This window comes from Apodemus sylvaticus, chromosome 14 (assembly GCF_947179515.1).
Source record: "Apodemus sylvaticus chromosome 14, mApoSyl1.1, whole genome shotgun sequence".
Taxonomy (NCBI): domain Eukaryota; kingdom Metazoa; phylum Chordata; class Mammalia; order Rodentia; family Muridae; genus Apodemus; species Apodemus sylvaticus.
The window spans coordinates 43,355,784-43,383,755 of NC_067485.1; the positions used below are offsets into that span (position 1 = coordinate 43,355,784).

At 43.0% G+C, this 27,972-nt stretch overlaps 3 protein-coding genes, 8 non-coding genes and 1 pseudogene across 11 annotated transcripts; 4 read left to right on the forward strand and 8 right to left on the reverse strand.

Annotated features, from left to right (window-relative positions):
• Positions 1-506: 506 nt before the first annotated feature.
• LOC127664457 (histone H2A type 1-B) lies at positions 507-1,012 on the reverse strand. The gene has a single exon (XM_052156436.1). The coding sequence runs from the start codon at positions 950-952 to the stop codon at positions 560-562; it is 393 nt and encodes a 130-aa protein (XP_052012396.1). The 5' UTR covers positions 953-1,012; the 3' UTR covers positions 507-559.
• A 222-nt stretch (positions 1,013-1,234) lies between these two features.
• On the forward strand, positions 1,235-1,695 carry LOC127664462 (histone H2B type 1-C/E/F/G/I). Its single transcript, XM_052156442.1, has one exon. It carries the CDS (start codon positions 1,264-1,266, stop codon positions 1,642-1,644), a length of 381 nt encoding a protein of 126 aa, XP_052012402.1. The 5' UTR covers positions 1,235-1,263; the 3' UTR covers positions 1,645-1,695.
• Positions 1,696-3,828: 2,133 nt separating this feature from the next.
• Positions 3,829-5,183, forward strand: LOC127664442 (cell division control protein 42 homolog; annotated as a pseudogene).
• An 885-nt stretch (positions 5,184-6,068) lies between these two features.
• LOC127664466 (histone H4) lies at positions 6,069-6,510 on the reverse strand. Its single transcript, XM_052156444.1, has one exon. The coding sequence runs from the start codon at positions 6,472-6,474 to the stop codon at positions 6,163-6,165; it is 312 nt and encodes a 103-aa protein (XP_052012404.1). The 5' UTR covers positions 6,475-6,510; the 3' UTR covers positions 6,069-6,162.
• A 684-nt stretch (positions 6,511-7,194) lies between these two features.
• Trnam-cau (transfer RNA methionine (anticodon CAU)) lies at positions 7,195-7,266 on the forward strand. Its single transcript has one exon. It is a non-coding gene; the product is annotated as a tRNA-Met (tRNA).
• A 3,784-nt stretch (positions 7,267-11,050) lies between these two features.
• Trnar-ucg (transfer RNA arginine (anticodon UCG)) lies at positions 11,051-11,123 on the forward strand. The gene has a single exon. It is a non-coding gene; the product is annotated as a tRNA-Arg (tRNA).
• A 4,313-nt stretch (positions 11,124-15,436) lies between these two features.
• Trnas-gcu (transfer RNA serine (anticodon GCU)) lies at positions 15,437-15,518 on the reverse strand. The gene has a single exon. It is a non-coding gene; the product is annotated as a tRNA-Ser (tRNA).
• Positions 15,519-17,730: 2,212 nt separating this feature from the next.
• On the reverse strand, positions 17,731-17,802 carry Trnaq-uug (transfer RNA glutamine (anticodon UUG)). Its single transcript has one exon. It is a non-coding gene; the product is annotated as a tRNA-Gln (tRNA).
• A 479-nt stretch (positions 17,803-18,281) lies between these two features.
• On the reverse strand, positions 18,282-18,353 carry Trnaq-uug (transfer RNA glutamine (anticodon UUG)). The gene has a single exon. It is a non-coding gene; the product is annotated as a tRNA-Gln (tRNA).
• Positions 18,354-19,157: 804 nt separating this feature from the next.
• Positions 19,158-19,239, reverse strand: Trnas-uga (transfer RNA serine (anticodon UGA)). The gene has a single exon. It is a non-coding gene; the product is annotated as a tRNA-Ser (tRNA).
• A 354-nt stretch (positions 19,240-19,593) lies between these two features.
• Trnam-cau (transfer RNA methionine (anticodon CAU)) lies at positions 19,594-19,665 on the reverse strand. The gene has a single exon. It is a non-coding gene; the product is annotated as a tRNA-Met (tRNA).
• A 454-nt stretch (positions 19,666-20,119) lies between these two features.
• Trnag-gcc (transfer RNA glycine (anticodon GCC)) lies at positions 20,120-20,190 on the reverse strand. The gene has a single exon. It is a non-coding gene; the product is annotated as a tRNA-Gly (tRNA).
• Positions 20,191-27,972: the final 7,782 nt, after the last annotated feature.

Consider the following 27,972-nt stretch of genomic DNA (forward strand, 5'->3'; position numbering starts at 1 on the left):
GGAAAAGTGCTTTGGTGAGTTCCCTGGCTCCTAGGACTGAGGCTAATCAAATCAAGGAGTGGCAGGGAGCAAGGAAGGAAAGGAGAGGTCAGGCCTGCTTTGATGTTAAAACATGCACCCAGGTCCATTGTCCCAGACTCGTAAACCAAACTAAATCTTGTTTCACACAGGAGTGTTTAACTTAACAGGAACTACACGTGAAGTAGGTTGGGCATGCTGCTGCTCTGTGAAAGATTCCCTAACAATTTCCTTACATACTTCTACATTTCCTCCAATCACACACCTCCGCTGCCTCTCCTGAGCAATACCATGTAAAGGACTGAAGCACTTTTGTACAAAATGTAATCCTTCACGTTTGTGCTGTATCCAATATTCCTCCATTCAAAACAGCCTAATAATTAGCTCAGCCAATCAGAATTATAGTTCGGTGCTTGTCACTTTGATAATGGGTTTGGCACAAAGCAAACAAAACGCATCTTTGGTTACCAAGCTCTCATACGAATAAGTAGTGGCTCTGAAAAGAGCCTTTGTGATTTAAAAGGATGACTTGCTCACTGGCTTACTTCCCCTTGGCCTTGTGGTGGCTCTCGGTCTTCTTGGGCAGCAGCACGGCCTGGATGTTGGGCAGGACGCCGCCCTGCGCGATGGTGACGCGGCCCAGCAGCTTGTTGAGCTCCTCGTCGTTGCGGATGGCCAGCTGCAGGTGGCGCGGGATGATGCGCGTCTTCTTGTTGTCGCGGGCCGCGTTGCCCGCCAGCTCCAGGATCTCGGCCGTCAAGTACTCCAGCACGGCCGCCAGGTACACCGGGGCGCCGGCGCCCACGCGCTCCGAGTAGTTGCCCTTGCGGAGCAGCCGGTGCACGCGACCCACGGGGAACTGCAGGCCGGCCCGGGAGGAGCGGGTCTTGGCCTTGGCGCGAGCCTTGCCACCTTGTTTGCCGCGTCCAGACATCGTAGGTATGTAGATTTTCTAAAATTGTCTCGCTGTCAGGATCTGTTCAGTATAAGGCGAGGCAGTCACAGCACCGAACTTATACTCAACGCCTGGCGCGAAAACAGAGTAATTTCATTGGCTACACAAATCGTTTTACCTAAACCAATGGTATAGCGTATTTGAAAGATACTTGTTTTGATTGGATAGTTAATGCATGACGTTTACAAACCTAACAAGAATAGCCTCAGCTTAGCTTAAATAGCAGAAAGTCCCTCCAGGACGTTCCAACCTCTTACTGTTTTTTTGTTTCTCTTTATTCCCTGTTCATCATGCCTGAGCCAGCCAAGTCCGCGCCCGCCCCGAAGAAGGGCTCCAAGAAGGCGGTGACCAAGGCGCAGAAGAAGGACGGTAAGAAGCGCAAGCGCAGCCGCAAGGAGAGCTACTCGGTGTACGTGTACAAGGTGCTGAAGCAAGTGCACCCCGACACGGGCATCTCCTCGAAGGCCATGGGCATCATGAACTCGTTCGTGAACGACATCTTCGAGCGCATCGCGGGCGAGGCGTCGCGCCTGGCGCATTACAACAAGCGCTCGACCATCACGTCCCGGGAGATCCAGACGGCCGTGCGCCTGCTGCTGCCCGGGGAGCTGGCCAAGCACGCCGTGTCCGAGGGCACCAAGGCCGTCACCAAGTACACCAGCTCCAAGTGAGTTCTTCTAACTCACTCCTGACCCAAAGGCTCTTTTCAGAGCCACTCAAAACTTCAAAATTAGAGCTTTAATACTGATGTAGTGACCACTGAGGAAATAGCTACCATCACATCTGCAGAATCATGTGTGGGAGTACTTAACTTCAGTTACCAGTATATGGGATACACATGCTCTGTCACCAGTGTTTTCTGTGTTTAAAGATTAGAACATTTTAGGAAAGTGTTTTAGAAGTGCTCACTTAGGTTTGAAAGGCTACTTAAAAGATTTATCATTTTCCAACAGTGGCTTTTTAGTGGAGTGTGCCTTATGGAATTTGGTAACTAGTCTGAAACAGCTCACTTTTTGAATATAATGTATCCTGCTTAGTCAACTTTTAAATTTTACCCTTTACCAGGTTATCAGAGGCTTGAGGTAGTCACTCAGGCCTCAACTGATTATTAATTTTTCAGAAATTTTATGCAGTAATTACATCTATTTTATCTACTCCCAAAGAGGAAATAATTCAGAATTTCTGTATTCACTATAACGATAAGAGAAGAGGAAGACAGTGTCTCAGAGGGAAGTCTCCGACCCATGGTTTTAATGAGGCTCTAGTCAAGCAGCTCTGCTAATCCTGTGTCAGAGTTAACTGATCCTGTAAACAATACTTTTCTAACAGTTCAACTTCCTTTCCTGTTCGGGGACATCCTAGATCCTAGACCTCTAAAAGTGTTCCCCTCAGTCCCCACCTAAGGCCTTCACAGGACTCCACTGACTTACTAGATCTCATAAAACCTAATTAGGAAAAGACCAAATAAAAGGGAAAACTTGCCCCTGTGTGTTACACTAGCTTTTGGATAGGCAGAAGAATAGATTTAAAAATATACAGAGAACTGTTGGTATTAATTTTAATACTTTTTTCTTAAAAGAGTTATTTTTTAAGTATGTTCCTATCTTTATGTATCCCCTGGAACTGAAGTTACATGAGGTTGTGAGCACTGAACTCTGGTCCTCTGCAAAAGAAGTAGACTTTCTTCTCAAGGAACCTCTAGCTCCAACCTTCAATATTTTTAATATTGCCCATCGTCTCATTTTTGATCAAATAAAAATTAAAATTAAAATTATTTAAGGGTAGACCTTAAACCTGCAAAACCACACTAACTACTTTCCACAGCCCAGACCACTGATCCAAAACAATGTCATCCACAAACGGAATAGCTGTGGCAGCTCCTTACTAGTTTTCCTTGACACTAGTTTTCATCAAACATCTGTATTCATTGTTTTTAAATTTAATTCAGATCTTGCCTGTTCTCGGCACCAACCCTACAGCAGTTCCCACCTCACCCACATCAATGAGAGCAAACTCCAACAAAATGAACATGGAACCCCTCACTCGTTCATTTAGAGCACTGGCTGCCTTTCCAGAACCACCACCACCCCTATCCCCCCAGCCCCCACCCCCCCCCCACCACCACCACCCCTATCCCCCCAGCCCCCACCCCCCCACCCCCACCCCCCCCCATCCCCGACACATTCACACCCATGGCAGCTCACCACTTATGTAAGCCCCAGTTTCAGGGGATCCAGCACCTTCTTCTAGCCCTCTTGGGTAAATGTGCAAAAACAACCATACAGACACATTTAAATTATTCATACCTATAAATTCCAAGCTGACAGATGCTGTGTTCAGATTATTTTTTTCAAGTCTCAGATTATTTTTTCTTCCTCAAACGAGTTGTTAACCTCCAATAATATGAGTCTTTTCACTTACTTACCCACAGAAACCCTTATCTTTAAAAATAAAGAGGTCCTAGAACAGGAGGTACTGGGGTCGGCCTTTAATCCCAGCTTGACTCAGGAGCAAAAAAAATAAAGAAAAAGGAGCGGGGGGGGGGGGGGGGGGGGGGGGAGGAAGAGGTGGTGGTAACAGTGATGTTTGTAACATAATGACAATGATGTTACATCATGATGATGACAAGAAACAGCCCGCCAGAAGGCTGAACAATAAGTAAAATAAGTAAGAGTGATTTGCCTGTTGAGCTTGGATCCCTGGGTGGAAGGAGAGACCCAAAAGGCTATAATTTGTTCTCTCTCTCTCTCTTTCTCTCTCTCTCTCTCTCTCACACACACACACACACACACAGTAAATGTTAAATGAATGTCTCATTAACACCCTGAATCTTCTTCTTGATTCCATAACTTGATTGCTGCCCATGAAAACCATCTTTTCTGTTGAGGTTTTTCTTTTGTCTTTTTTAAGGAATCAGGACATTTAGCCCCAAAGTTTTCCGTGTACAGTGCTTTCAAATCTTACCACTCCTGGCTGAAACCAGATTCCTGAAGATACAAACTCAGACCACATTGAAAATATCAAAACAACCTATACTGTCTTAAATTTCTATTTAGACATGCATCGTGGATGCACGTGTTAATGAAGTCGGCACATTCCCATACAGTTGCATATTAGAACTTCCAATGTGGCAGTGCTGCCAACGCCCCAGCAGAGAGGTCAACATCTAATTTGAAATATTAGAAGTGGATACAAAACTATTTCTGAAATGCAGACAATTAAGTGTGTTGGTGGTGATGATGATGCTGTTGGTAAAACATGTCTCCTGATATCCTACACACCAAACAAATTTCCATCGGAATTGCACCAACTGTTTTTGACGACTATGCAGTCACGGTTCCAATTGGTGGAGAGCCAGACACTCTTGGACTTTTTGATTCTGTAGGGCAAGAGGATTATGACAGACTATAATAACTTACCCACAGACAGATGTTTTTCTAGTATGTTTCTCAGTGGTCTCTCCGCTCTCATTTGAAAATGCGAAAGAAAAGTGGGTGCCTGAGATAACTCACAACTGTCCAAAGACTCCTTTCTTGCTTGTTGGGACCCAAATGGATCTCAGAGATGACCCCTCTACTACTGAGAAACTTGGCAAGAGCAAACAGAAGCCTATTACTCCAGAGACTGCTGGAAAGCTGGCGCGGGATCTGAAGGCTGTCAAGTGCATGGAGTGCTCGGCCCTCACACAGACAGGCCTAAAAGATGTGTTTGATGAAGCAGTGTTGGCTGCCTTGGAGGCTCCAGAACCAAAGAAGAAAGAGCCGCAGGTGTGTGCTGCGATGAACACATCTCCAGAGCCCTTTCTGCACAGCTGGTGTTGTCATCATACTAAAAGCAATGTTTAAATCAAACTAAAGATTAAAAATTAAAATTTGTTTCTGCAATAATGACAAACGCCCTGCACCTACCTACACGCACTCATGTGAGACAAGGCCCATTAGTATGGCCCCTGCCCTTCCAGTAATAGTTAATTTTGAATAATTATGTATTGTCTGAAAACCATTGAGTGCTAGTTTTTGTTTTCCTTGTTTAAAAACAACAACAAAAATCCCCTCCATTGTTTTGTTTTGTTTTGTTTAAAAGCAAGGCAAGCTTGTGTTGACTGTAACAGACTAATTCAAGTTGTCAAAGCAGCTCCCTGGCTCCATTTTGGAGAGTAATCTGGGGCTTCTTAGTGTCTTCTGTTTTTGTTTTGTTTTTCCTCAACCCTTCTCTCTTTTTGGGGCGTGTATGGGATTGTTTCTTAGACTTGTATTTTAAAATTGGTTAACCAGAGGACAGCCTGTTAGGGAGGAGGGCAGATTATTTCCACATTCCACTCCCTAGGTCTAGTTTAGCAAATATGTCCCCACCTGGTGCTCTTAGGAAAGAGTATAGAAATGCCTTGTTTAATAACATACTCCATGAAAGTTGCCTTTTCTCTCCACCCTTAAGTGGATCTAGTCTTTGATGAAATTCATGAAGATGGGTGGAAGCCCTTTCTAGGATGCACTCTACATGTGACTGTGACTTTCAAGGATATTTCTTTGCCATTTGCTGATTTGGGGAGGGGGATAACTTCTAACTTCTTTCATTGATAAATGAGAAAAAGTATTGCACCTTTTGAAATACACCAAATGGATTGAGTTCCTAATTTTAAAAGGTTCTTTAAAAAAAAAAAACCTTCCAATGGTTTTATATTTTACCTAATGCCCAACTTTAATAAAACACTCCTTCTTTAAATAAACACTTGTCCTTCACCATGAGTACCAGAAAACCCCACAGCGCATGGGTCTCGAGGACACGCAAGGCGACATTCTTTGAAGCCGGATTTCCGCACTCTGCAGAGGCTCCTAAGCACAGAAAGAGCCAACCACGGTCGGTAACGTGTGCTCAGACCCGCCTCACGCTTTTGTCACAGCTGCGCATCCGCTACCTCTCGAGCCTTTGTCTTTACAACGCGCATCTAAACACCCGCAGTACACTTCAAGGTCACTATCGCTCCTACTTAGAAATGCACGTTTCCCGAGTAAACAGAATAGCCAACCTACATTGTAAATACTGTAGTTGATCGATCATAGTGGTTCTTAAAACACTACTAACCGTGCAACCAATCTCGAAGGTAGATACATGCCCGCTCTTTTAATATGAAAAGGTGGGCGGCCCTGAAAAGGGCCTTTGGTTTTTCTGAGGTCAGACGCAGAAGTCGCTTAACCGCCGAAGCCGTAGAGGGTGCGGCCCTGGCGCTTGAGCGCGTAGACCACGTCCATGGCGGTGACGGTCTTGCGCTTGGCGTGCTCCGTGTAGGTGACGGCGTCGCGGATCACGTTCTCCAGGAACACCTTCAGCACGCCGCGGGTCTCCTCGTAGATGAGGCCGGAGATGCGCTTCACTCCCCCGCGCCGGGCCAGGCGGCGGATGGCGGGCTTGGTGATGCCCTGGATGTTATCGCGCAGAACCTTGCGATGGCGCTTGGCGCCGCCTTTGCCCAGACCCTTACCGCCTTTGCCGCGACCAGACATAGCTGAAGCTGTAGAAACAAACCTCAACAGGGTGGAGGGCACAGGCTCATTCCTTATATGCAGGGTGTTCGGACCTAATTGAAGACTGAAACCCGTGCGCACTCGCCCCGCCCCTGACATAGCTTATGCCTAATGACGTCACCAACGTTCGTTGTTCTCTCCTGTGCTGGGTCCTTTGTCCCCAAACGGGACTTTCCGGCCATTTTAACTAGTTCAGACTAAAGAATTTCTTTAACAATGCACATTTGTCCCTTGCGACATATTTAGAAAGACAGCAGCTCTTTGGTGAGCCAGGCTATCACAAATGTTGATGTGGGTTTCATGTGAGGTCTCGCCATGTTTTTATTTCCTGCTCTAAAGGACTAAACACGAGAAAACAGCACCATTTCTTCCACTTATTTCGACTTCAGGACAAACCCGATCCCAAAGTCTGCGCGCAGGTAAATGCGTGGTTGGTCACTGAGACTTAGCAATAGACGTGCTATATTGTTTTTTTGTAGGATTGTTTACGAGTATGTTAATGTTTGCTGCTCTAGTCCGAATTTTGGCTTTCTCTTTGATTCAATAGCGATATTATTCTCAACAAGTAGCACTCTTTGGGTAGACAGAGGTGTTTTCTTGTAGGCCTTTTTAAAAAAAAAAGAAGAAGAAGAAGAAGAAAAAAAAACACCAACTGCAAATACAGTTAAGTGTAATATTAAGTAGGTCCTTGAGACAAGTAGCAGAGTGGCGCAGCGGAAGCGTGCTGGGCCCATAACCCAGAGGTCGATGGATCGAAACCATCCTCTGCTAACTGTAATTTTTTTTCCTCCCTTCTAAGTACTTTATTTAGTTCGTTCTGTAGTTACAAAGTCAAGACGGAACTGAAGCTTTTTCATGGACGCTCAAGTGGTAACTAATGTGTTCTCTTGACAATAAGTCAGATTTATTTTGACTTATTATCTTTGCCCGATAAAACCTAAAATCACTAAACGAAGGCAAATACAAAAGCAAGAACGGAGGAGCAGAGTTCAGTTTCTTCCATACATAATTCATAAAGCCTTAGTTTTCAAGGGTGTGGTGAGAGACTAGAAATACATTGAACAGTCCCTGTAGATATTCTTTGCAATTACTAGTCTTCATCGTGACAGCAATAAGTAGTGTTTTGAGAAAACCGTGCAGTTAATGGAGGGTGTGGGGATCTTCAATTGAAGTCTGAGAAAACCACTTCTGCTACCGACCTCAGCCGTGTTACTCTCCACTTTCACAAAGATAAATCTTTTTGCTAAGCTATCGCTATTCTCTACGCTTATTTTTCAAGCCTTGTACTCGTCATCTTTTTTTATTTCTCTCTCAGGAAAGATTCCTGTATTTAAATTGTATCTGTCAGATTATGTCCTAGAAGTTAAAACACAGAAAAAGCACATTAAGTAGCCTAGAATCAATGCAGGTATTTTGGGTTGCTTTGCTTTGAACGACCTTGAAATGATCCTCCTGCCCTCCTGCCTCTACCAACAAGGCTTACTGTGTCTTTTTAAAATAGTTCTTCACTGGATCAGAAAACAGAAGTTCAAAGGCCTCTCTCCTGTTAGGCGGAGGATGGAAGACTTTCTTCTCAGAGAGGGCTGGTCAAGATCAGACCTTGAAAACGATTGACAGAAACACCTAATAGACTTTTTTCTTTTTTTCTTCTCTTTCGTTTTCTCTTCTCTTTCTTTCTTTCTTTCTTCCTTTCTCTTGTTTTTTAAGAACTACTTTGTGAGCTGCAAAAATAAAATGTTGATCTCAGCCCCATAACCACCCACTAGTTCAGTGTCTACATGCATGTGCAGTTAGGATTACAGGAAAGATTACAGTACAGGAAAAGGCTGCCACAAAGGTGAGGACTGCAGAAGGCTTTCTTGTCCTCTCCTCCATCGTGACTGACAGACTTCTCTCCAGCTGCGAGCCACGGGAGTATGTATCAGCTATGCCAGTCTAGTAAAGGCCATTGAAGTCCAAGTAGCTGCAGGGAACTGGCTGCCCAGGGACCCATGCTTACTGGTCATAAAGATGCTACCAGCAATAGAGACTCCCTGCTTCAGGGATGTAGAGTGAAATGACTACCCAGAAGCCAGAAGCTATGTGAGCATTCCCAGATTGTCCTTCTTAGAGTATGGCCAAGGGTCAACACCATGGAACTTGTCCACAGAACTCATGTCACAGAACTGAACGTTAAATAGAGAAGGTCAGCCCCCATAGCCTTGCCCTGGAGTTGCAGGGTGTGTAGCCACTGGGAAAAGACCGTAGAGTCAATCCGATTATAATTACAAAATGTAATTATACATACAGTCTCTGAGCTAAATTTGAGATTGCCATAAAGAAGGACTATGGGAAAAGAGTTTCAAAAGGGAAAACAATGAGACCTTTAATGTATCTATACAAGCAAGCAAAAACTGTTCTGTTTTGCCAAGCTAACTGGTTAGGACAACTCAAAGCCATCTTTGGGTATCTGTGCAAGCAAAATATAAAGTTAGTCATGTAGTCACAGTCTCACAGGGCTCTTCAGTTTTGGAGGGGATCATTGAGTCAGAGTTACTGAGACTTCTCTTCCAAGGACTGGAGTCAGAGACAAACAGCTCGATGGCTGCCTAGCGTAAAATAGTTTCTTTAGCCATCACACATTTATAGACTAGGCAAAGGGTGGATTTTCCCAAGAAACTTGAGTAAGTTTTGATTGCTAGACAGCCAAGAAAAGCATTCCAGGCAAAAGAAACAAACGGAGGTACACATGAGACCTAAACACTTCTAACCACCAAACCTCCGTGTGAGAGAAAGAAGGTGAGGGAGGCGCTTCTGAGGAGAGAAGGGGTTGCGCTCAGGTCATCTCCTCAACCACTGGAATGGCGTGAGACAGTAGAACACAAGATACCTGATATAGGCTCGACGGGATTGTTCCAATGTGTATGTTTGGAGCTATCTATATTAAACTATGCAGGAGTGACCATCTCTACATTAATATTTCATACACAGACTTAGCCAAACAGATCTTAAACACACACACACACTTCCACCTCCCAAATGTTCCTCCATCCCACTCCACAACAACTATGGGGATGGCTGTTTGTTTGCTGGTTCTGCATTTTTTTTTTATTAAAATGTAGTTATATCTTTTCCTGCTCCCTCCTCCCCCTCCAACTCCTCCCAAACCTGCCTCGATCCTTATGAGATTCATGACCTCTATTATCATCATTATTATTATTTCAAACATATGCATTACATAAACACAACCGGCTGAGTCCATTTAGTTAACACTTTTTTTTTTCCTTGCAACAGGAGAATTAAGTCTCGAAGACTAAGAAGCCAATCAGCAACCTCACCAGCTGTGCAACCAATTTCCCATGGTGGTTAAACCAGCCACGCCATCTGAATCCATGCCATCTGAGCGTCTGAGCTGCTTTTCAAGAAATCGCCAACTCCAGGAAGGAAGAGAGCATCATTCTGTTGTGCGGTGTTCATCAGAGAAGAGAAAGTCTTTCTTAGCTGACCGATGACTGCACTGCGTTCTGGAGCACAGTACAGTGCTAAGCCTTTCTCAGGGTGAACTTTTAAGCACAAAAAGCATGTGCTAGGTTGACATACTTCAGTTATCAAGAACAGTTAGCCAGAAGCAGAGCTACAGAAGCCAGAAAACAAGGATGTTGGTGCATTTAGGGGCTCTCCCAGAACTATGAACTTGGCCGGGTTGATTTTTTCTTTCAGTTCTGACAGCTGGTGCGACCTATTAGAGCCCGAATGGCATTTCAGTTACAGAGTCAGTTGTGCTAAGGTCTCAGGGCCTCTTACATTCCAAAGTCAACTTCTGAAGAACCAAAGAATGTGTCTGAGTGAACCAAGATGATTGTGGAGTTCCGGAACAAATTCTGTAAACGTGTAAAGAATTCACGTTTCTGTTTCATTTTTCCTATTTTCCAGATGTTATTCTACTGACAGGAAAGAAAGTCTGTGTAAAAGGCCCCCTTTCTAAATTCCAGTAATTGCTCTATAGTAATCATGAAAGCATCATGAATTCTATGAATGCTTCTTCTCTAAAATTATTATAATACCTTTTTCATAAATTGGGTGTGAAAATGATAATAGTCAAAATTGTTTGTATTCCTAACTTTGGGTCTTTTCACTTCTTAATGAAAAGTAATTTACAAATAGCAATTAATGACCTTGGACCTGTCAAGACAGGTCCCCCAAAAAAGTACTGTTTCCTTTTTGAACAGTATGTACCTTGAAAAGTGCTGTGGCATCAAGTTATAAGAGTCAACCAAAGTAGGAGAACGGGGGGGGGGGGGGGGGGGGGGGGGGAGGGTGGCTTTGTCACCCCAGAGGGTCTGCATGTAATGAGTTCGTGGATGATGAGCATTAACAGGGACGCAGTTCTCCGTATATGCAAACTACTTGCGTAGCCACGAATTAGAATACCGAAATAACTCAGACCCAGTTTTTGATAAATCTGACCAAGTGGCCTCAAAGAATCTATAGGATCTCTTTTGGACTGCATTGCCTTTTCTAATGTGCAGACATTTCCTTTCACTTCCTAAATGTTTTAGCCAAGCACTGTCTACATGACCACGTGGCCTAACGGATAAGGCGTCTGACTTCGGATCAGAAGATTGAGGGTTCGAATCCCTTCGTGGTTAGCCAGCTTTTTTTTTTTTTTCTCCCTCCTGATCATTTAAGTTAAATTGTACCGTCAGGTCGAAAAATAAAAGAAGACTCCCTCATTTTCCGGGTTTTCCTAAATTCTTGCTTGCTTCGGTCAAAAGGAAAGGGGAAACAATTTTCGAACACCTTAAAGCAGTGGTTCTCAACCTTCCTACTATTGAGACCCTTTAATATAATTCTTCATATTGTGGTGATCCCCAACTATAAAACTATTTCCTTGCTACTTCATAACTCTAACTTTCCGACAGTTTTAATCTTAATGTTAATATCTTGATATGCAAGATATTTGATATGTGAGTCCCACTCCGGGGATCGCGACCCCCAGGTTGAGAAACACTGCGAAGAATTGAGTTCCAGAAAGACAAGAAAAAATTGAAATGAGGCCTTCGGGTATCCTGAACTGCCAGATTCTCCCAGGTTTAGACTGTGGGCCTCTGGGCCTCCGTTTTGAATAATCCCCACCCCTGCATTTTTGTTGCATTTTGAGATAGGGTTTTAAGTAGTACAGGTTGGCCCCCGTCTGTACCGTGCACTCAGGCCTGCCGCATCATGCCCAGCAGAGATTGGATTCTGATCCTGAACCAAAGTGTTCCCCCTTTTCGTCTCTTTCTGTCCCACCCAGGAAGCACCACAGAGGAAAACTGAAAAAGTAGAACAATCTCGGACACCCTGAGTATTCAGTGGTCACTAGATGCTAGAAATTTGTCCCAAATTCAGAAAATACAGTATTAACAAACACCCTTTGATAAATATGTGAGGCTTGTTGCTTTAAGGAAGGAGTTCAGAAACACACACAGGCCCTGGAGTTCTTAGAGATACATGGAAGGTGAATGGAGATGGAGAAGGGAAGAAAGAAAAAGAAAGAGGGAGGAAGAAGGGAAGGCAGTAAAAAGAAAGGTAGGAGGGAAGGAAACAGGATGGGGGAGGGAGAGGAGAATGGGGAAGGGAAGAAGGCATCGTCAGTGAACGGACAGGCGGACAAGCCATCGTCAGTGATAGTTACCAATGTAGAACAGTAGCACTAACCCACAGCTAACTGTCCTACACACAGACCCATCCGATCCCAGCCCACCCCAACTCCACATGAGGATCACTTCTTTCCCACATACAACTATAGTCTTACATTATTGTTTCAGCTAGATAAAAATGACTGAGCGAGCCAGGAATAGCTACTGAATCAAGTGATTCACCACCACATTTTGCCTCCTTCGTTGTAATAAACCACTAAATTCCATTTCTGCCTAACTGAGGGTATGTTTTTGATAGTCGTTGTTTGATTACTAAGACTAAAATAATTAGATCAAGTGAAATGCTCAGTAAAAGGTTAGGCAGAGAACGGGTCACGCGGTGAAGGAGCACCTGCTTATCCCCAACAGGCCCCGGATCCCAGACTCTAGGATCCTTCAACCACGTGCCTTGCTGTTTACGCAAGAAAGTTAGAAACCGCTGCATGAACATCTAATAAGCTCACCCATAGCTTCCAAAATGCAAACCCCGCTGCCGGGCTTTTGTGGGCCCTGGGCATCGCTCTCACAGTTCCCATAGCCAAACAGTGCATCAGCCCAGCCACGTGAGGGCGCCAGAGAGCCACCAACTCTTTATCCATAACCAGCAATTTTGACCAGTTTTTTCCCTTGGCCCAGGGGCCAGACCCCAGATTCTGGGCCTTGCTCATGCTAAGCAAGTTGGTCTTGAATTTAAAACAGATGAGTCAGCTGTCTTGCATGTAACACTTTCCATTTATCCACCACTAAACCAGATCAAGGGCAGGTGGGTTAAATATTTGAATACACTCTTCCCAAGACACAACTGTAGCAATCTTTTTCAGTTTACCATTTGTTTAACATTGCTGTAGTTTCATTTACTTGGGAGAAATAGAGGACTAAAAGACAATATTTCGATGTTTTTTAAAGATAAATAGGAAAATGTAAATATTTATTTACTAGCTTCATCAGCCTTTTCATTGTGGTTTATCTACACATACTTTCATACATACAACACACACTTGGTACCTTTCTGTCTTATACATTTTTATGGTCTAATAGTCTTTTATTCACCATAATGAATGTGACCAAGCTCTTATTTACGTTACTAATGGTTACAGTTATAAGCAGTGCTGCATTAAACATTCCTACAGCCAGTAATATATGCACATTGCAATGACCTGCACATCTTACAGACTGCCCTCACTGGATCCACTGTGGGGAGAAGAAATGATAGACGTGCAGACAGAAAAGCTGGGATAGCATGGGTTGTGCACTCTGATGAGATGCATGAAGAACGGCCAGGAAATGAATGGATTTGCTGGAGATCACTGAAGAAAAGAAAAAAAAAAAAAAAGGCCTGCAGTTTAATCTTCTTTTGTTAGGGGAGCAGTGTTAGGCTGTAAAAACCTGGAGGAAGCTGTGGTTAATAATTTCTGCATGCAGTTAGCTAAAGGGCAATCTTGACCAGGAGAAGTCTTTTCCGGTCCCCAGAGCTCAGTCAGGGAAGGCTTTCTTATTCCCACGGATCTGAGGCACTGGAGTCTTGGACATAGTTGTATTGCTGTCGATGATACACATTCGCTAGATCCTCCTCTAGTCCCACGCCACTTTCCCTGTGTCCTTTACAGAAAACTTACAGACGCAGGCCCTTCACACCCTTTCCTTCACGTGGCCCGCCGTCACACTCAATGGCGTATTTTTGACCTGTATTATCACTTGCTTCTGAATGAAGTCCCCTTTAGTCTAAAGAGTGAAATCTTCTGAATAAAATAAACTAAAATGAGCAACGTAATTTCTACATTCAAAAGGATATACAATGCCAAGGCGGGCAAGAAACTCAAGGTGATCCTCCTGCCTCAGCCTCCCAAATGTTGTAATGATGAGTGTTAGCCACCAGACCAGGCTTTGAGTTTCTGATGTAAATTGTCAATGATCTTCTGGGAAAACATATCTTATTTACATTCCTTCCACAAGTGAAATTCATCCCTCCCTTCCTCTTCCTCTTTCCCTCTTTATTTAGACTGGGTTGGCCTAGAATTCCCTAGGTAGCCAAGAATACTCTTGAACTTCTAATCCACCTCCTAATGCCAACCCAGTGCTAGGATTACAGGCAGACACCACTGTGCCTAGCTTTTCTCAAGATGAAAGACTCAGAAAGGCAAAATTGTTCTCACATCCACTTCCCTATTTTCTAACACACTTAGATACAATTAAAAGCCTCACTCAGGTATAACTATAAGAGTGACAGTGTCTATATATTATACTAGAGAAAGTTCCAGTCTCTTAAATCCTTACACACACACACACACACACACACACACACACACACACACAAAACTTTAAAGATAAAGAGAAGAAGTGCAGGGCAGACCAGGATGTGACTGTTCAGCTGTCCCAGATATCAAGCATCCGGGACAGAGCACAGCACCCACTGTATCTGAATAGTCACCTCTACGGATTCATTTACAAGGCCAATCGGAAAAAAGCTGTCTTCGAGCCATATACACCGTGCATAAAACTCAAAAACACGTTCCTACTCCATCTCCAGTTCTTGTGAGGCTTTGAAATCCCCTGGGAACCTGGAAACTTGGAACTTGTTGGAGAGATGTCAGCACTTTAAGTGATGGATCTAAAACAACCCCACTTCAATGTCCTTATCTAGAAAAGAGACAAACGACAAAGAGAAGAAAATGTTTCAGAGACCATCTTCGCTAGTGATCCCCACCAATCCTGTGCTTCTATTATGGGTGCATAATATTTTGCTGCGGGTAAGTGGTGTGTTTCTGGGTTTCTGATGTGCTAAAATTAAGATATAAGTGTAAGAATATGGAAAGGAGAAATAGAGACCGGAATGCCTGAGACGATCTCCAATTAAAATACAGCAACGCTTTCTGTCGGAGGAAATTCAAGGCAAGAGACTATTGCCTAGTTTTTTGCCAGCGAACAGCAGAAGGAACGCCATGCCTAGAAACAGGAGGGGAGAGAAACCACTACGAAAAGGCAAAGTCAGGAAACAGTGAAAGGCAAAATGGGGTAGGAATGGGGGTGGGGTGGGGCGGGGACTGTAAGGTAAGACAACCTCGTACCTATAAACCGGCCTGAAATTGGGTAAATCAAGGGGTACAGGAAGACAAAGGGAGATTAAGTTCCCGAGAAGAAAGAGGGAGGAAATCTATCACAAGCTCCACGGAAATGAATACCATGGCGAAAGGTGTTGGAAGAGAAAGTTTAAAAGACGCAGGTGTGTTCTTTACCGCCCGCCGCCAAAATTGCAAGCCCACAGAGGCATTCGGTGAGCTAGACGACGAGGATGGGATTCGAACCCACGCGTGCAGAGCACAATGGATTAGCAGTCCATCGCCTTAACCACTCGGCCACCTCGTCACACATACTGCAGCTTTGGGACAGGTATTATGTTGTGTACCTTGGTAATGAGTCGGGTTGGGTGAAATTAGAGTTTAGGGCCTTTTTTTTTTTTTTTTTTTTTTTTTTTTTTTTTTTAAGGAGAATTACATTAGTTTAATTTGGCTTTTTAATTAGACGGTTTAAATATACGGTCCCATCACTTTATTGTATCTGTCATTAATGAAACCAAAGCCTTTGCTGTCTACAAATGCCCTTAGTTCGATCAGAGAAAAAGAGAAATAAACAAACTGCTGGGAAGAAGTGGATCTGAATAAAGCCACAGCAGGAGAAATGAATAAGGAAAACCATTTATGATGACTCTGGTTTTAAATTCAGATGGATTTTGTCATTTTTATGGCCATGCATATTAATTCTATTATATTGGAGTTACGATAAAACTTACTTTGCTTCCAAGTATGCTTCCAATGTAAATAAACGCCTGCCATGTGATAGAATCCTAGACTCCAAGGTGCCCAGGTGGGATAAGTTAAATTATCATTGGTTCCTAACAGACCGTGGGCTTTGAGACGCAGAATTGCTGGAATATCTGAGAGCACTTTGTTTTGTTTAGTTTATAGAGGAAAATGTGACAAAACTGGTCATTTGGTATTTCTAGTTGATACATTCCTTATTGTTGTCTATTTCTACACCAAACCAAGCAAAGATCATCAAGGATGAATTGGGTTTGTTGCTCTGCAAATAAGAAGAACACACGATTAGAAGAAACCCTCGAAGACTCAGCAAGAAGGTGTAGGAAAGAGCTTTGCAACATTTGCACGTGGTCTGCATGATTTGGAGGAAGAAAGAAGAAAGAGGTTTCATAGAATAAAACCAGGATGCTACCAGGTAGCAAACTGTTCAGATACCTAATCAGTAAAATGTATAACTGATACACCAAGAAAGAACATTGTTTGGTCACAAAAAGAAAAGATAAAATACAAATGGTGTTTGTGTCTGAGAGTAGACTTGGTGTGGACGGTAACAGTGGAAAGAAAGGCTGTAAAACCCATGAGCTCTCATTATTAGTTATCAGGAGATATCCACAGACTGTTGAATCCTCGTACCAGTCAAAATGTGAAATGTTCAGTTGTTGTTTGATCGAGTTTCCACCTCATTTCATTGAAATAAAAAAAAAAAAAAAACACCAGTGTGCTATGAGGTTGCACAGCAGCAGAAGACAAACCTTTGAATCCAACTCTGAGTCTCAGGCTAGATCCTAACACCCAAGCCTGTCTCTGGACACCAGAGAATATGTTTCTTTTTCTCTTCTGTACCCAATGCAATGGCTAAAAGGGGGTGGGAGGAGGCAGGGGGGAAGTGTGTGTGTTTTAATAAGAATAAATTAAAAGAATAAGAAAAGATTGTGGTGTTGCCAGGGCTTCCTTCACCCAAGGAGCTCGGATTTGAGGAGAGAAAGTGTAAGTCTGAGGGTGTGTCTATGCATGCTTCGTAGAGTCCTAGCCTGGGCGAAAATGAAAAGCCAGGACACCAAAAAGAGACAGATCTGCTGAGGCTTGAAGTCCAAGTGCGAGCCACGTTATATCCTGAGTGCCTTAAGCTAGATGCTTACTGAACGTCTGGCATGCACTTTCAATAGACAGTTAATCTTCTAAATGATGTCAACTCATGAGAATAGGTGTTTACATGGTGTCGCTAACAAGAGAAGCCCTAAGATGAACACACTGTACCACTGTACACCAAACTTTTCCAAGACAGAGTCCATGCTACCAAGCCAATTTTACTTTGAGTAGCTTCAAGGAAAAGGAAAAACTGAAAATTTAAAAATGGAAGCACTCACAGCTAGGTGCATACATCCTGAAGGTGAGCTATGGGTGATTAAGGAGACTTGAGGTGTGGAGGCAGGGGAAGGAGAAAGATAGGGTGGACAGAACACATTTTAGAATATAACAGAAAACCCACTAGACCATATTATTCTTATACAGTCACTGAATATCTCCTGATAACTAATCTTAGCTTATTGCTAACATTTCTTTTTGCATTCGAAAATATATTTTGAAGAGATTCCAAAGAAAAGATTGCTGAGAAAAAAGAAAACATCGACACTTGAACAGCTAACTTTCTGACTACACATAATACTTAGCAAGGACAAGAAGTGAGTATGGGGATCCACCCACTGGAAGAAATGTATGGAAAGATGATCCAATAACTAGTAAAAACGCAAAATGAGTGAAGGTCCCACCGAGATTTGAACTCGGATCGCTGGATTCAAAGTCCAGAGTGCTAACCATTACACCATGGGGCCCACACGCTGGCTATCACTGTCCTTATGAAACTACCTGAAGTATGTTTACATGTACTTTAATCTTAATTTGTACATTAGATTTTGGCTTACCTCAGACAGAAAGTACAAGAAATATCACGTATTGTATCTTGTAAGAACCAAATTCACGTATAAAATCTACTGACGTTCAAACAATAAGTAGTCCTTTACCAAGGAATTCAGTTTCAGGATAAACAAGACACATCCCTAATTCTCCCGTCTGCACAAAACTTTGCCAGATTAGAAACTGCAGTTTCCAACAAAAATGGTTCTTGGTAAGACTTTAAGTGAAAGATAGGGGTAAGTATAGACATAAAGCACGTGATTCTACAGCTTGGGAGATTTAAGATGAGCTAAGAAATCGTTCTGATGTCTTTTAACTGAGGTTGCTATCTAACTTGTTCTGAACTTGCCAGAGATACACAGACAAATTCTGAGGGAGATGCACCAAAATTGACATGAGGTCCCACCGAGATTTGAACTCGGATCGCTGGATTCAAAGTCCAGAGTGCTAACCATTACACCATGGGGCCCACGTTGCTGAGCGACTTGGTTAGACGTTAGGTCAAGAGTCTGAAGCCCGGTCCGCGTTTGTGCGATCTGGATTTGTGGCGTGGCTGCAGCGCTAGAAAATCGTTGCAAAAAGAGAACTGTGTGATATCAACATTCGCTACACCAGAATTTACAAAAAAAAGTGTCAACACCTAGAAATCTCTTAGTATACCTAGGCATGTGGCAAACGCAAGAAAAAAGGAGGTAAGTGTAAAAACCGAAGAATTTAGGATATAAAATAAATTGCTTTACCTATTTAACTGTCTTCTTTGTCCGCAAGTCCGCAAGTCACTTCCTGAGGATGCTATCCTGAGGTTGGGCCGTTTGTTTATATAATACTAATAGTTCATTTTATTTTATGACTTTTATTTTACGACAGCAATCTCTGTACCCGGGAGAAAGTCCGGGTATTTTAAAGAGCGATAGTATTGTTTTTAAATTAAATTTGGCCAAAAACAGTTTTAAAATTTGTCTGCTAGTTTGACTCAAAAATTAGTCTTCCGAAACAATCTAAAGTTAGGTCAAACGAAGTTTATTTGAAATATTTATCTCAAAGCATTAAATACACTCAGGAGTAGTTATGCGATGTGATGCTTGTACCTTGAGTGCAGGCGAGGATTTTGAAGTTCAGACAAGAAATATTTTTCAATGTCAGACGGGCATGACCTTACATTTTGCTAGACTGAAAAGAAGAAAATGGAAATAAAATGCTGCTCTCAAACAAAGAAAACTGAGGGTCTCAATGTTTACACTGATGATAGGGACTGGTCAAGAAAACTCTTACCCGTAGTCGGCAGGATTCGAACCTGCGCGGGGAAACCCCAATGGATTTCAAGTCCATCGCCTTAACCACTCGGCCACGACTACAAGAGCAAATACCTGCACAGGATATATTCCCATGAGAAGTAATTGTCTAAATACTTTTCAAACACTATTTCTGTAAGAGCAGATCTAGACTACTCGCCATCATATTAAACACTGCAAGTGACGGCTAGAGACAGGAAGTGTAGCACAACAGCTGGCTGATGTGAGCGTCCTAAGGACAGAGGTCAGGTCAAAATGATCGCAAATGTAGTAACCTGAATGACAGACTCTCTCAGGAGACTTTACTGAATACAATAAGTAGTTATTACAAAATTTTACTTCGTAATTCAAGTCTATTAGCTAACTCTGATCTTCCCAATCGAAAGTTTTCCTTGAAACCTGGCCAAAAATTCTAGCTAGCAGAGGATGGTTTCGATCCATCGACCTCTGGGTTATGGGCCCAGCACGCTTCCGCTGCGCCACTCTGCTCACCTGCTGACAACGTTGTTTTTAAATCTTTATTAAAGACAAAGACGTTCAGTTTATCCCTAATTATTTATTGATTGTTTAATACCATATGAAAAGTAACTTGACATCTTTACCCGAATTCACCGACTTAGAGTTTTTCCTGCTGAAAACCGGTCAGCTGAAGTTGGAGCTCAGGAGTTGAGTAAAAATTGTTTCGGATTAGAGGACAAAAGGCACACTCAATGTCAGAACTTTTAATACTAATCTTGCAAAAGCTTTGAACTTCCAAATTCCTCAAGTTTTGCATCCAAATACTTTTTAATTTCTTTTTCTTCTTCTTTTTTTTTTTTTTTTAAAGTTGGTTCGTTTGTTTTTCTTTTGGTTTTTTTTTTTTTGTGTGTGTGTGTGTTTGCTTGCTTGCTTTGTCTCATTTTGGTAGCTTCATAAAAGAATTTTTCAATAAAAACTGTATGTGTGCATTGGCCGGGAATCGAACCCGGGCCTCCCGCGTGGCAGGCGAGAATTCTACCACTGAACCACCAATGCTACCTAGTAATGATGTGCTTTCCTTTCTCCTTACATAGCTATCATTTTATAGTCTCACTTTGGTTAATTTATAAGGGGAAAAAGTCAACACCCAGAAAATCACTACGGAACAATTTTTAAAAGATGATTAGAAAATAGAGATTATCTCAAACAAAAATAGAGTATTTTATTTTATTTCACTGAAAGAAATGAAATGAAAAACAGCAATATGGTCCCTCTGTCTATCTTATTCGTTCTTCAGAACAGAGAAGTGTGGTGTCTTCCAAGGTGTTTTTTGTAGTGATTGGCTACTGTGGAGTGGGGAACAAAAGAAAGAAAGAAAGAAAAAGCAAGAAACCAAAAAAGCAGAAAACGTTTCAATTTCCTGGAAAGGGAGAACTGGAGCTTAAGCAAATTTCTCTAAGTTCTAAATTTGGTATACAGATCTGAAGAATATGAGAAATATCTCAAGTTTTGTTTGAGTTACCTAACTTGTTCTTAATTACTTATTTCTAACAATTGGAATAAAGAGCTAGCTTACAAAGGAAAGTTTAAATGGCACCTATTTAAAAAAAAATTTAAAAATAAAAATTTTTAAAGAAAAACTAAAATTAAAATGTTTAGAAACAACCTAGATGTGATGGCTTACATGTGCTATTCCAGCAGGGAAACCACAGAGGCAGTCAGAATTTTTTCTCTTCCAAAATCATGCTTTTGAGTCTTGGTTAGAAGCCTGTTGGACACACAGTACAAAGTACTTCATAACCACCCCAAAGGCTGCATGTAAACCATTAAGCAGTCATTCGAAGCCTTCTACTGAAACTTTGATTAGCATTTCACTGGAGTACTGGAATACACAAACACCTATTTGTGACATCTTGGTTCCTGAGCAAATATCTGGAGAATGGAATGCTAGAATGAACGTGTGGGAAATAAACTCGTGTTAATAAGGAGAGTAAACCATTTGGGACGTTCACAAACCTCACATTCAATACCAGCTCCCACAATATTTAAAAACCATTACGTTACAAACTTAAATTTATGAGAAAAACGGTAGATAGACAATCATTTAGCAAGTCTTACAATGACGTTAAAATGCTGGTAGCTGGATGTGGTGGGACAACCCTGTAATTCCATCACCTGGGCGGTAACCCAGCCGGTCACAGTTCAATGTCATCCTCAGTTATCAAGAAGCCTCCAGTTCAAACTGGGCTTAAACTATACATACAGACCCTTGCCTCAAATTCTTCCCAAGGTTGATAATGATTACCTACCCAGCAGGATCTGAAATTATGAAAAGGCAAGCTCCTAGGAATGTCTGTGAGAGACTGTCTGGATTAGGCTGCTGGGGTGGGAGGACCTTCCCTAACTGAGGATGTGGGGCTCTAGACTGAATAAGGAGAGAGCAGGCTCGCCATTCGAACGAATCACTCTCAGCTTCCCTATCCGAGAAATGTATTCATCATGCCTCTGGTTTCCTCCTCTTCTAAACCACTTTTTTGTCCTGGTGTTCTGTCACACCAATAAGAAACATGCACACCTTAACTCCAAAAGACATTCCTCCTCCTATTGGAAACTAAAAATCTATTTTCTAGTCTGGAGTTTGGTTGGTTGGTTGAATTTGGTTTTTGAAACAAAGTCTCACTGTTGTTGCTAGCATTCAACAGTGCTAGCTCAATCTGACCAGGAACTCACAGAAGTGGGGCTGCCTCTGCCTCCTGAGCAGTGGATAAAAAGTGTGTGCCCCCATGCCTGACTAGTCTGAATTTTTGGAATCTTTGAGTCAATAACCTATAGAAATGCATTAGGCAGAACCTAACATTTCGAATATTAGAGTCGTTAAGTATGATTAACATTTCCTTGTCAGTTGTGGTCACTAGAAGTCACACTAGAGTCAGAATGGAAAAGGAGACAGAAAATGCTGAACTCAAAAACGAGTCTAGATGAAGCAGAAGTGTATGCACAACAAATTTAAAACTGCTAAATCTCGTGTGAGGTAAAATCAGGATGACATTGACAGAAGCAGTCAGCCTCCAGACACGAACTCCTTTGCTAGGGTTTGGACCTCAACTACACTGGCAGAACCAAATCAATGACCTTGTTGCCTGAAGTAACTAGGCTCTAGGGACAGATTCTCACTAACCTGACTCAGTATCCTGGTGTTAAAACATCAAAATGTCTCTGGGCAGTGGTAGTGCATGCCTTAAATCCCAGAGGCAGGCAGATCTTTGAGTTAAAAGCCAAATTGTTCTATAGAGTGAGTTCCTGGGCACTCAGGGCTACACAGAGAAACTGAGTCTTGAAAAGGCATAAATTAAAATAAAACAAAAATGTCATTTTTTATTTTGTAAGGGGACATGTAACACTAGAATCTTGGTGCTGAAACAAGATCAGAGGATCAAGTCCATCCTACATTACAGTAAGCTTAGGCCAACCTGGGCTACAGGATACTACATCTCAGCTTTGCCTCCCCACACCAAAATCGAGAATCATCACAACCGTGGGTCACGTCACCTTGATCCTCTGGTTCTTCATTGTCCTTCAGAATGGGTTGGTGGTGAGAAGATATTCCCAGAGCACAGCGCCCACAAGGATTTCCTCACCGACCACACTTCAGTGAGGCTTCCTTGGGCACTCTGAGTGGAGCACTCAAGCATGGTCTGCATAGCCCAGTTTTAGTAAGAATCCTGGCAAATCATGCCATACCAGTTAGTGAGGGTCCTCCCTCTGATGCTCCTCTCCCAACCTCGCCCAGCCACTGTCTGTAAGCCTCAACCTTGAGCCCTTGCTAAACCTGGAGACAGAGAGTTGAGTTCAGCTGTCTATTGTAGTCTCTTTCTCCACCACAGTCACTCGAATAGAATCTGTCCCACCATTTTCAAAAAGACTAGCTATGTGTGTATATGTATAAACAAAGTTTCTTTGTGTGCGTATATGTGTGTACCCAGAGTTGCCAAGGACCAGCCTCAGCGTGGAGAGGGTTTCTGAGAGCAGGGTGTCTGGGAGCGTAGAAAAGAGAGACTGGAAGTCAAATCACAGATCCAAGCTGAAGACTTGTGTTCACTTGTTAGTCTAGGAGATCTCTGTCCATGTCCTGTGCATGCGCGCGCGTGTGTGTGTGTGTGTGTGTGTGTGTGTGTTAGTTCTACAAGCAGTTCTCTCTTTTAATCGAAAAAATTCTCAAGATAGCTCATCTCCTGCAGAACATCGGTCCAGTCTTTCATTTTACTTATTAATCCAGTCATTTACTCCGGGTTTCCTTTTGATTATCTTATGAATCAGCATCCCTTGATCCCAGGCCTTTGATTATTAGGTGACAGCAAGCATACATTTTTTCTTAACATTGCAAAAGAATTCAGAGATCTGTCTTTGTTAAACATAAATAATAAGTTAGTTGGGTGGGACCTTGCCCTGAAATTACCAATTCTAACCACACCTGGGAACCTTGCTCTGTCGTAGGCTAACCTTGAACTTGGGAATCTACCTGCCTTTGTATAATTCATATTGCATCCTTATATTTTTCATAGTTGAGAAATTATATATTTTTGAACTCATGTTTTTAGAGTTCTTTTCCACAGCCTTAAGGGCTGTCCTGAAGGACCCAGGGTTTGCCATTTTGCTGAGACACAGCCATACCTTTATCTCCCAGACTCATGCCGGTCTGATTATCATGAAGTCATTAATGTTAACAGACAGGACATTCCTTGAAGGAATATGAAATGTGTACATTATCATACAAGCAGGCCCTACACCCAGAGCAGCCATCCACACTCAGAGGCTCACAGCAGGGCCTTGTCCCAGGGGCAGCAGCCACGCTGCTCTGTCCCCTCCAAGGGGTTAGAAGTGCGTCAGAGACGCTCTGGAACTGGACTCCCGGGCAGCTGTGAACTGACTGATACGGGCGTTAGAAGCTGAACTCTAGTCTGCTGAAGCTGACCTTGAACAGCAGTCACCCGGTAACTGCTGAGCCACCTGGACCTGTGCCCTGCCACTTTTAACAATGCTCAAAATAGTTGCACCTTAACAACATCAGCGGAAAGGAGCACAGATGGTGGAAGGGAATTCCACTCAAGTTACAATGAAGAGTAATGAGTTGACCAGACAAACTTTCATTTATTTGGCTTTTACCCATGAATCCTCGGGTGCTTCTTTTGCACCGTGCCCCCAAAATATGACAGCAACGACTGAAGTTCTCAACACTGATTTGTTGAGATAAAGAAATCAGGCTTTTTATGTCATACTGCTCACGACATACGATCCTTTCTCTAGGATGTAATCAGCATTCAGTTCCTCAGTTTCCCCACCCACCTCCTCAGCCTTAAATCAATCACCTCTGGGGTGGTTTTGTATCCCAAGCCTTGTTCGGTGTACACATTCTTTGAACTCGGGCCTGACCCCTGCACTCTGACCTTTGCACTGTGAGTCACTCTCAGCTCACTTTATACCATAGTTTATCCTAATCACCGGTTAATACTGGCTCTTCTCTTCTTGACACTGACCTGATGTTTGCTCCACAGTGAGAACCTTGGGTAGGAAGAGTTTTGGTTTCTTTAAAAACCCAGTTATATGTATGTTCAAATTTTTATCCCAGGTGTGGGATATAGGGCTGCCTCAGTTTACCCACAGCCATTGACGATGAATGCCTCACGCTCTATGGGGGGAGCACGTTTTCGCCAGCTGCAGACGGTTCAATTCCGGAAGCTCTGGAGAGGGCGTGTGGGGGCTGCTGCCCCTCTGCCACTCCCCTTGCTGCTATTGCTGGATTGCTGGGTTGCTGGATTCTGAGTCTTAAAGAACAAAACAAAGCAAAATATATTTTCCACCTTTCAAAAAAAAACCTTATAATACATATCTGAAAAGGATAAGTGATAAATCACAAAAACAAACTAATAAAAATATTGTTTAATCTCCTGCCAAGAGGTGTATGCTGTTAGTATTAGGTAGAATCATCAGTTATTGTGGACCATGCCGTGAAATTTAATTGATGTACAATGGCACCTAGAAAAAAAACAACTTCGCACATCTTTCAAGTTTGTTTTCATTTTGTTTACTTGATTTTTTTGTTGTTGTTTTGTTTTGAAACCGGGTTTTGCTAAGTAGCCATGTCTGCCCTGGAACTCACACATACACAGATCAGGCTGGTCTCGGGCTCAGATTTGCCAGCCTCTGCTTCACGTGCCACCCCCACACCCTAGGGACTTTCTAAGTTCTGCCCTGTGGCTGATTATCTCTGCTTTGCTCCCATACTTCTGACCTCCACGGTTCCAGGCCGATCGATCTCCTGTCCCAGGAATCCTCTCCCAACCACAAGCCCCGCCCTCTATTTCCTGCTTAAGCTTATTGACCAATTAGCATCTTATTGACAGACAGGTGCTGCATTGATACAGCATACCAGACATTTTCTCTTCTCTACCTTCCCACTTATGTCTTGGCATATGTGTGTGTGTGTGTGTGTGTGTGTGTTTGCACGTACATCTGTGTGTGCACATTAGTTCTCCTTCTAAGTAGTTGTGATAACTTATACATTTGCTCACTAGATATTGGATGAATTGAAATGCAAGTTCATTTTGTATTAGTAAGAAAGCCACAATTGTGGATAGAGTGATGCAGGCCTTACATCTCAGCACTGGGAGGCAAAGGAAAGTGTGTCACTGTGAGCTCAAGGCCAGTTTATTCTATATAACAAATTCCAGGCCAACCAAGGCTTCCTAGTGAGACCCTAGTGCGGGACTCACACAGTGGAAAGAGACAACCAAATCTGTTGTCCTCTGACCTTCACACACATCTACACACAGCGATTAAACGTAATGCAAAATAAAAAAAAATAGAAAGAAAGAAAGATCGTCCTGACAGATTTGTGAATGGCTAAAGATGCTCGTGGTAGCCTCTGGAAACCCAAAGAGGGGGGGATGGGCTGCTTCTCTATGGATTGTTGGCCAGAGAGGCCCCTGAGGCCTTAGAAGCAACACGGGTCCTTGCCATTGCCCCGGGTTGCCCACGCAAACTAGAAGGTAGGTCCCCATTTCTGAAGACATCACATACCCTGGCGACTAGACGTGGAGAAATAAAGCTAAACCCGAGCTAGACTCTTCCGTCTTGCTGCATAGGACGATGGTTCTGCGCAGATCAGTGTTTGTGGAGGTGGTGAGGGGACTGCTCAACAACCGTACAGTTAGGAGATGGCATCTGCCCTCCCAAGCTGCCGGGCAAGGCATGCCTACTGCTGTAGTGGTGGCAGTTCCGTTATGGGGATAGTCCGCTGAATTTGAGCCCTACTCCGGAGAAGAGAATTCACTTCCGGTAGTTTAAACTTCTCCAGACTTGGAAGGTCATAGGCCTCAGTGAGAGAGCAGTTGTCCTTGGTTTATTGTTGTTGTTGTTGTTTTAATGGATATGCTGGTTAAATTGCCTTCTAACAATTGTCTGCATTTACAATCATAAATTAGTACAGTCAGAGAGACGAGCTCTCTGAAGCGACAAGTAGTAACTGCGGAGATTTAGAACTGGCCACAGTGCTGAGAAGAAAGGACTGAATGCTCCACCAAAAAGCGGAAATCTGTTTTCACCCGGTCCAAGATTCAGGGAATGTCTCAGAAGAGGGAGAAGAAAAGAAGGGGTTGCGTGGCCTGCTGTCTTCCAGGCAGGATGAAGCTTTTGATTGCACTTTTGAACTCTCAACTGCTGTGATCGCTTTCATTTGATTGGTCCCGTTAAGGAGGTGGGAGGGGCTCATAGGGCTCCACCCCGCCCTGAGGATCTATAGGCAATTATGGTTGTGTGGGAGTTGTGAGTTCCAAAGCCATTGGAGAGATGCCTATCCTGCTTTAAGTATCCCTTAGTCGTGCTCCTACAAGCATCCTTGGTGAAACTGGAACACACCGACACAAACACACTTGAGGAACGTAGAAGGGGTCTGATTGGGAAGAAGGAAGGCGTGGGGGTGGGGACAGGAGTTGGGGTGATGTCATGATCAAAATACATTCTATAATGTAAAAAAAAAAAAAAGCCACAGTGAAACCCACTTATTATGTATCATTTAGGATATACTAGCAAACACCAGCAAGCCTGTAATTCCAGCACTTGAGAGATAGGCAGAGACAGGCAGATCTCTGTGAGTTTGAATTTGAGACCAGCCTGATCTATAAGAGTGAGTTCCAGACAGTCTAGGGCTATCACACAGAAAATCCCTGTTCTCTTGGAAAAACTGAAGAAAATAAGAGAGAGAAAGAGAAGAAAAGAAAAGAAGAGAAGAGAAGAGAAGAGAAGAGAAGAGAAGAGAAAAGAAAAGAAAAGAAAAGGAGAAAACCAAGAGAGTTTTTCAGGCTACTGACAAAACTCTTTTTTTTTTTTTTTTTTTTTTCCGAGACAGAGTTTCTCTGTGTAGCCTTGGCTGTCCTGGAACTCACTCTGTAGACCAGGCTGGCCTCGAACTCAGAAATCCTCTGGTCTCTGCCTCCCAGAATGCTGAGATTACAGGCATGTGCCACCACCACCCCACCAGACAAAACTCTTTAGTAGTATTTTGTGATATATATCTTCTGTCTCCTTCCATAGTTCTTTCAAAATTAAATACCTTCTGTATACTGTTAAGTTTCAAACCCAGGACAAGCAGCTGAGCATCTCTTTAACATCTCCCAGTATCCCCCAGTCCCTACTTGTTACAGACTATGGCTGATACACCCTGCCCTTCACCCTGAACTCTCCAGCCCAGGGACTGGGTTGCCCTTCTCCCAGAGGCTCTTCCCTGTAAAATCCAGACCTTTCAGCCTATATGCCTTTTGTACCTTTGGCCTCCTAGCTGCT

Bases quoted from the DNA above. Each gene is read 5' to 3' on its own strand.
- LOC127664457 (XM_052156436.1), bottom strand. From the start codon at position 952: ATGTCTGGACGCGGCAAACAAGGTGGCAAGGCTCGCGCCAAGGCCAAG.
- LOC127664462 (XM_052156442.1), top strand. From the start codon at position 1,264: ATGCCTGAGCCAGCCAAGTCCGCGCCCGCCCCGAAGAAGGGCTCCAAG.
- LOC127664466 (XM_052156444.1), bottom strand. From the start codon at position 6,474: ATGTCTGGTCGCGGCAAAGGCGGTAAGGGTCTGGGCAAAGGCGGCGCC.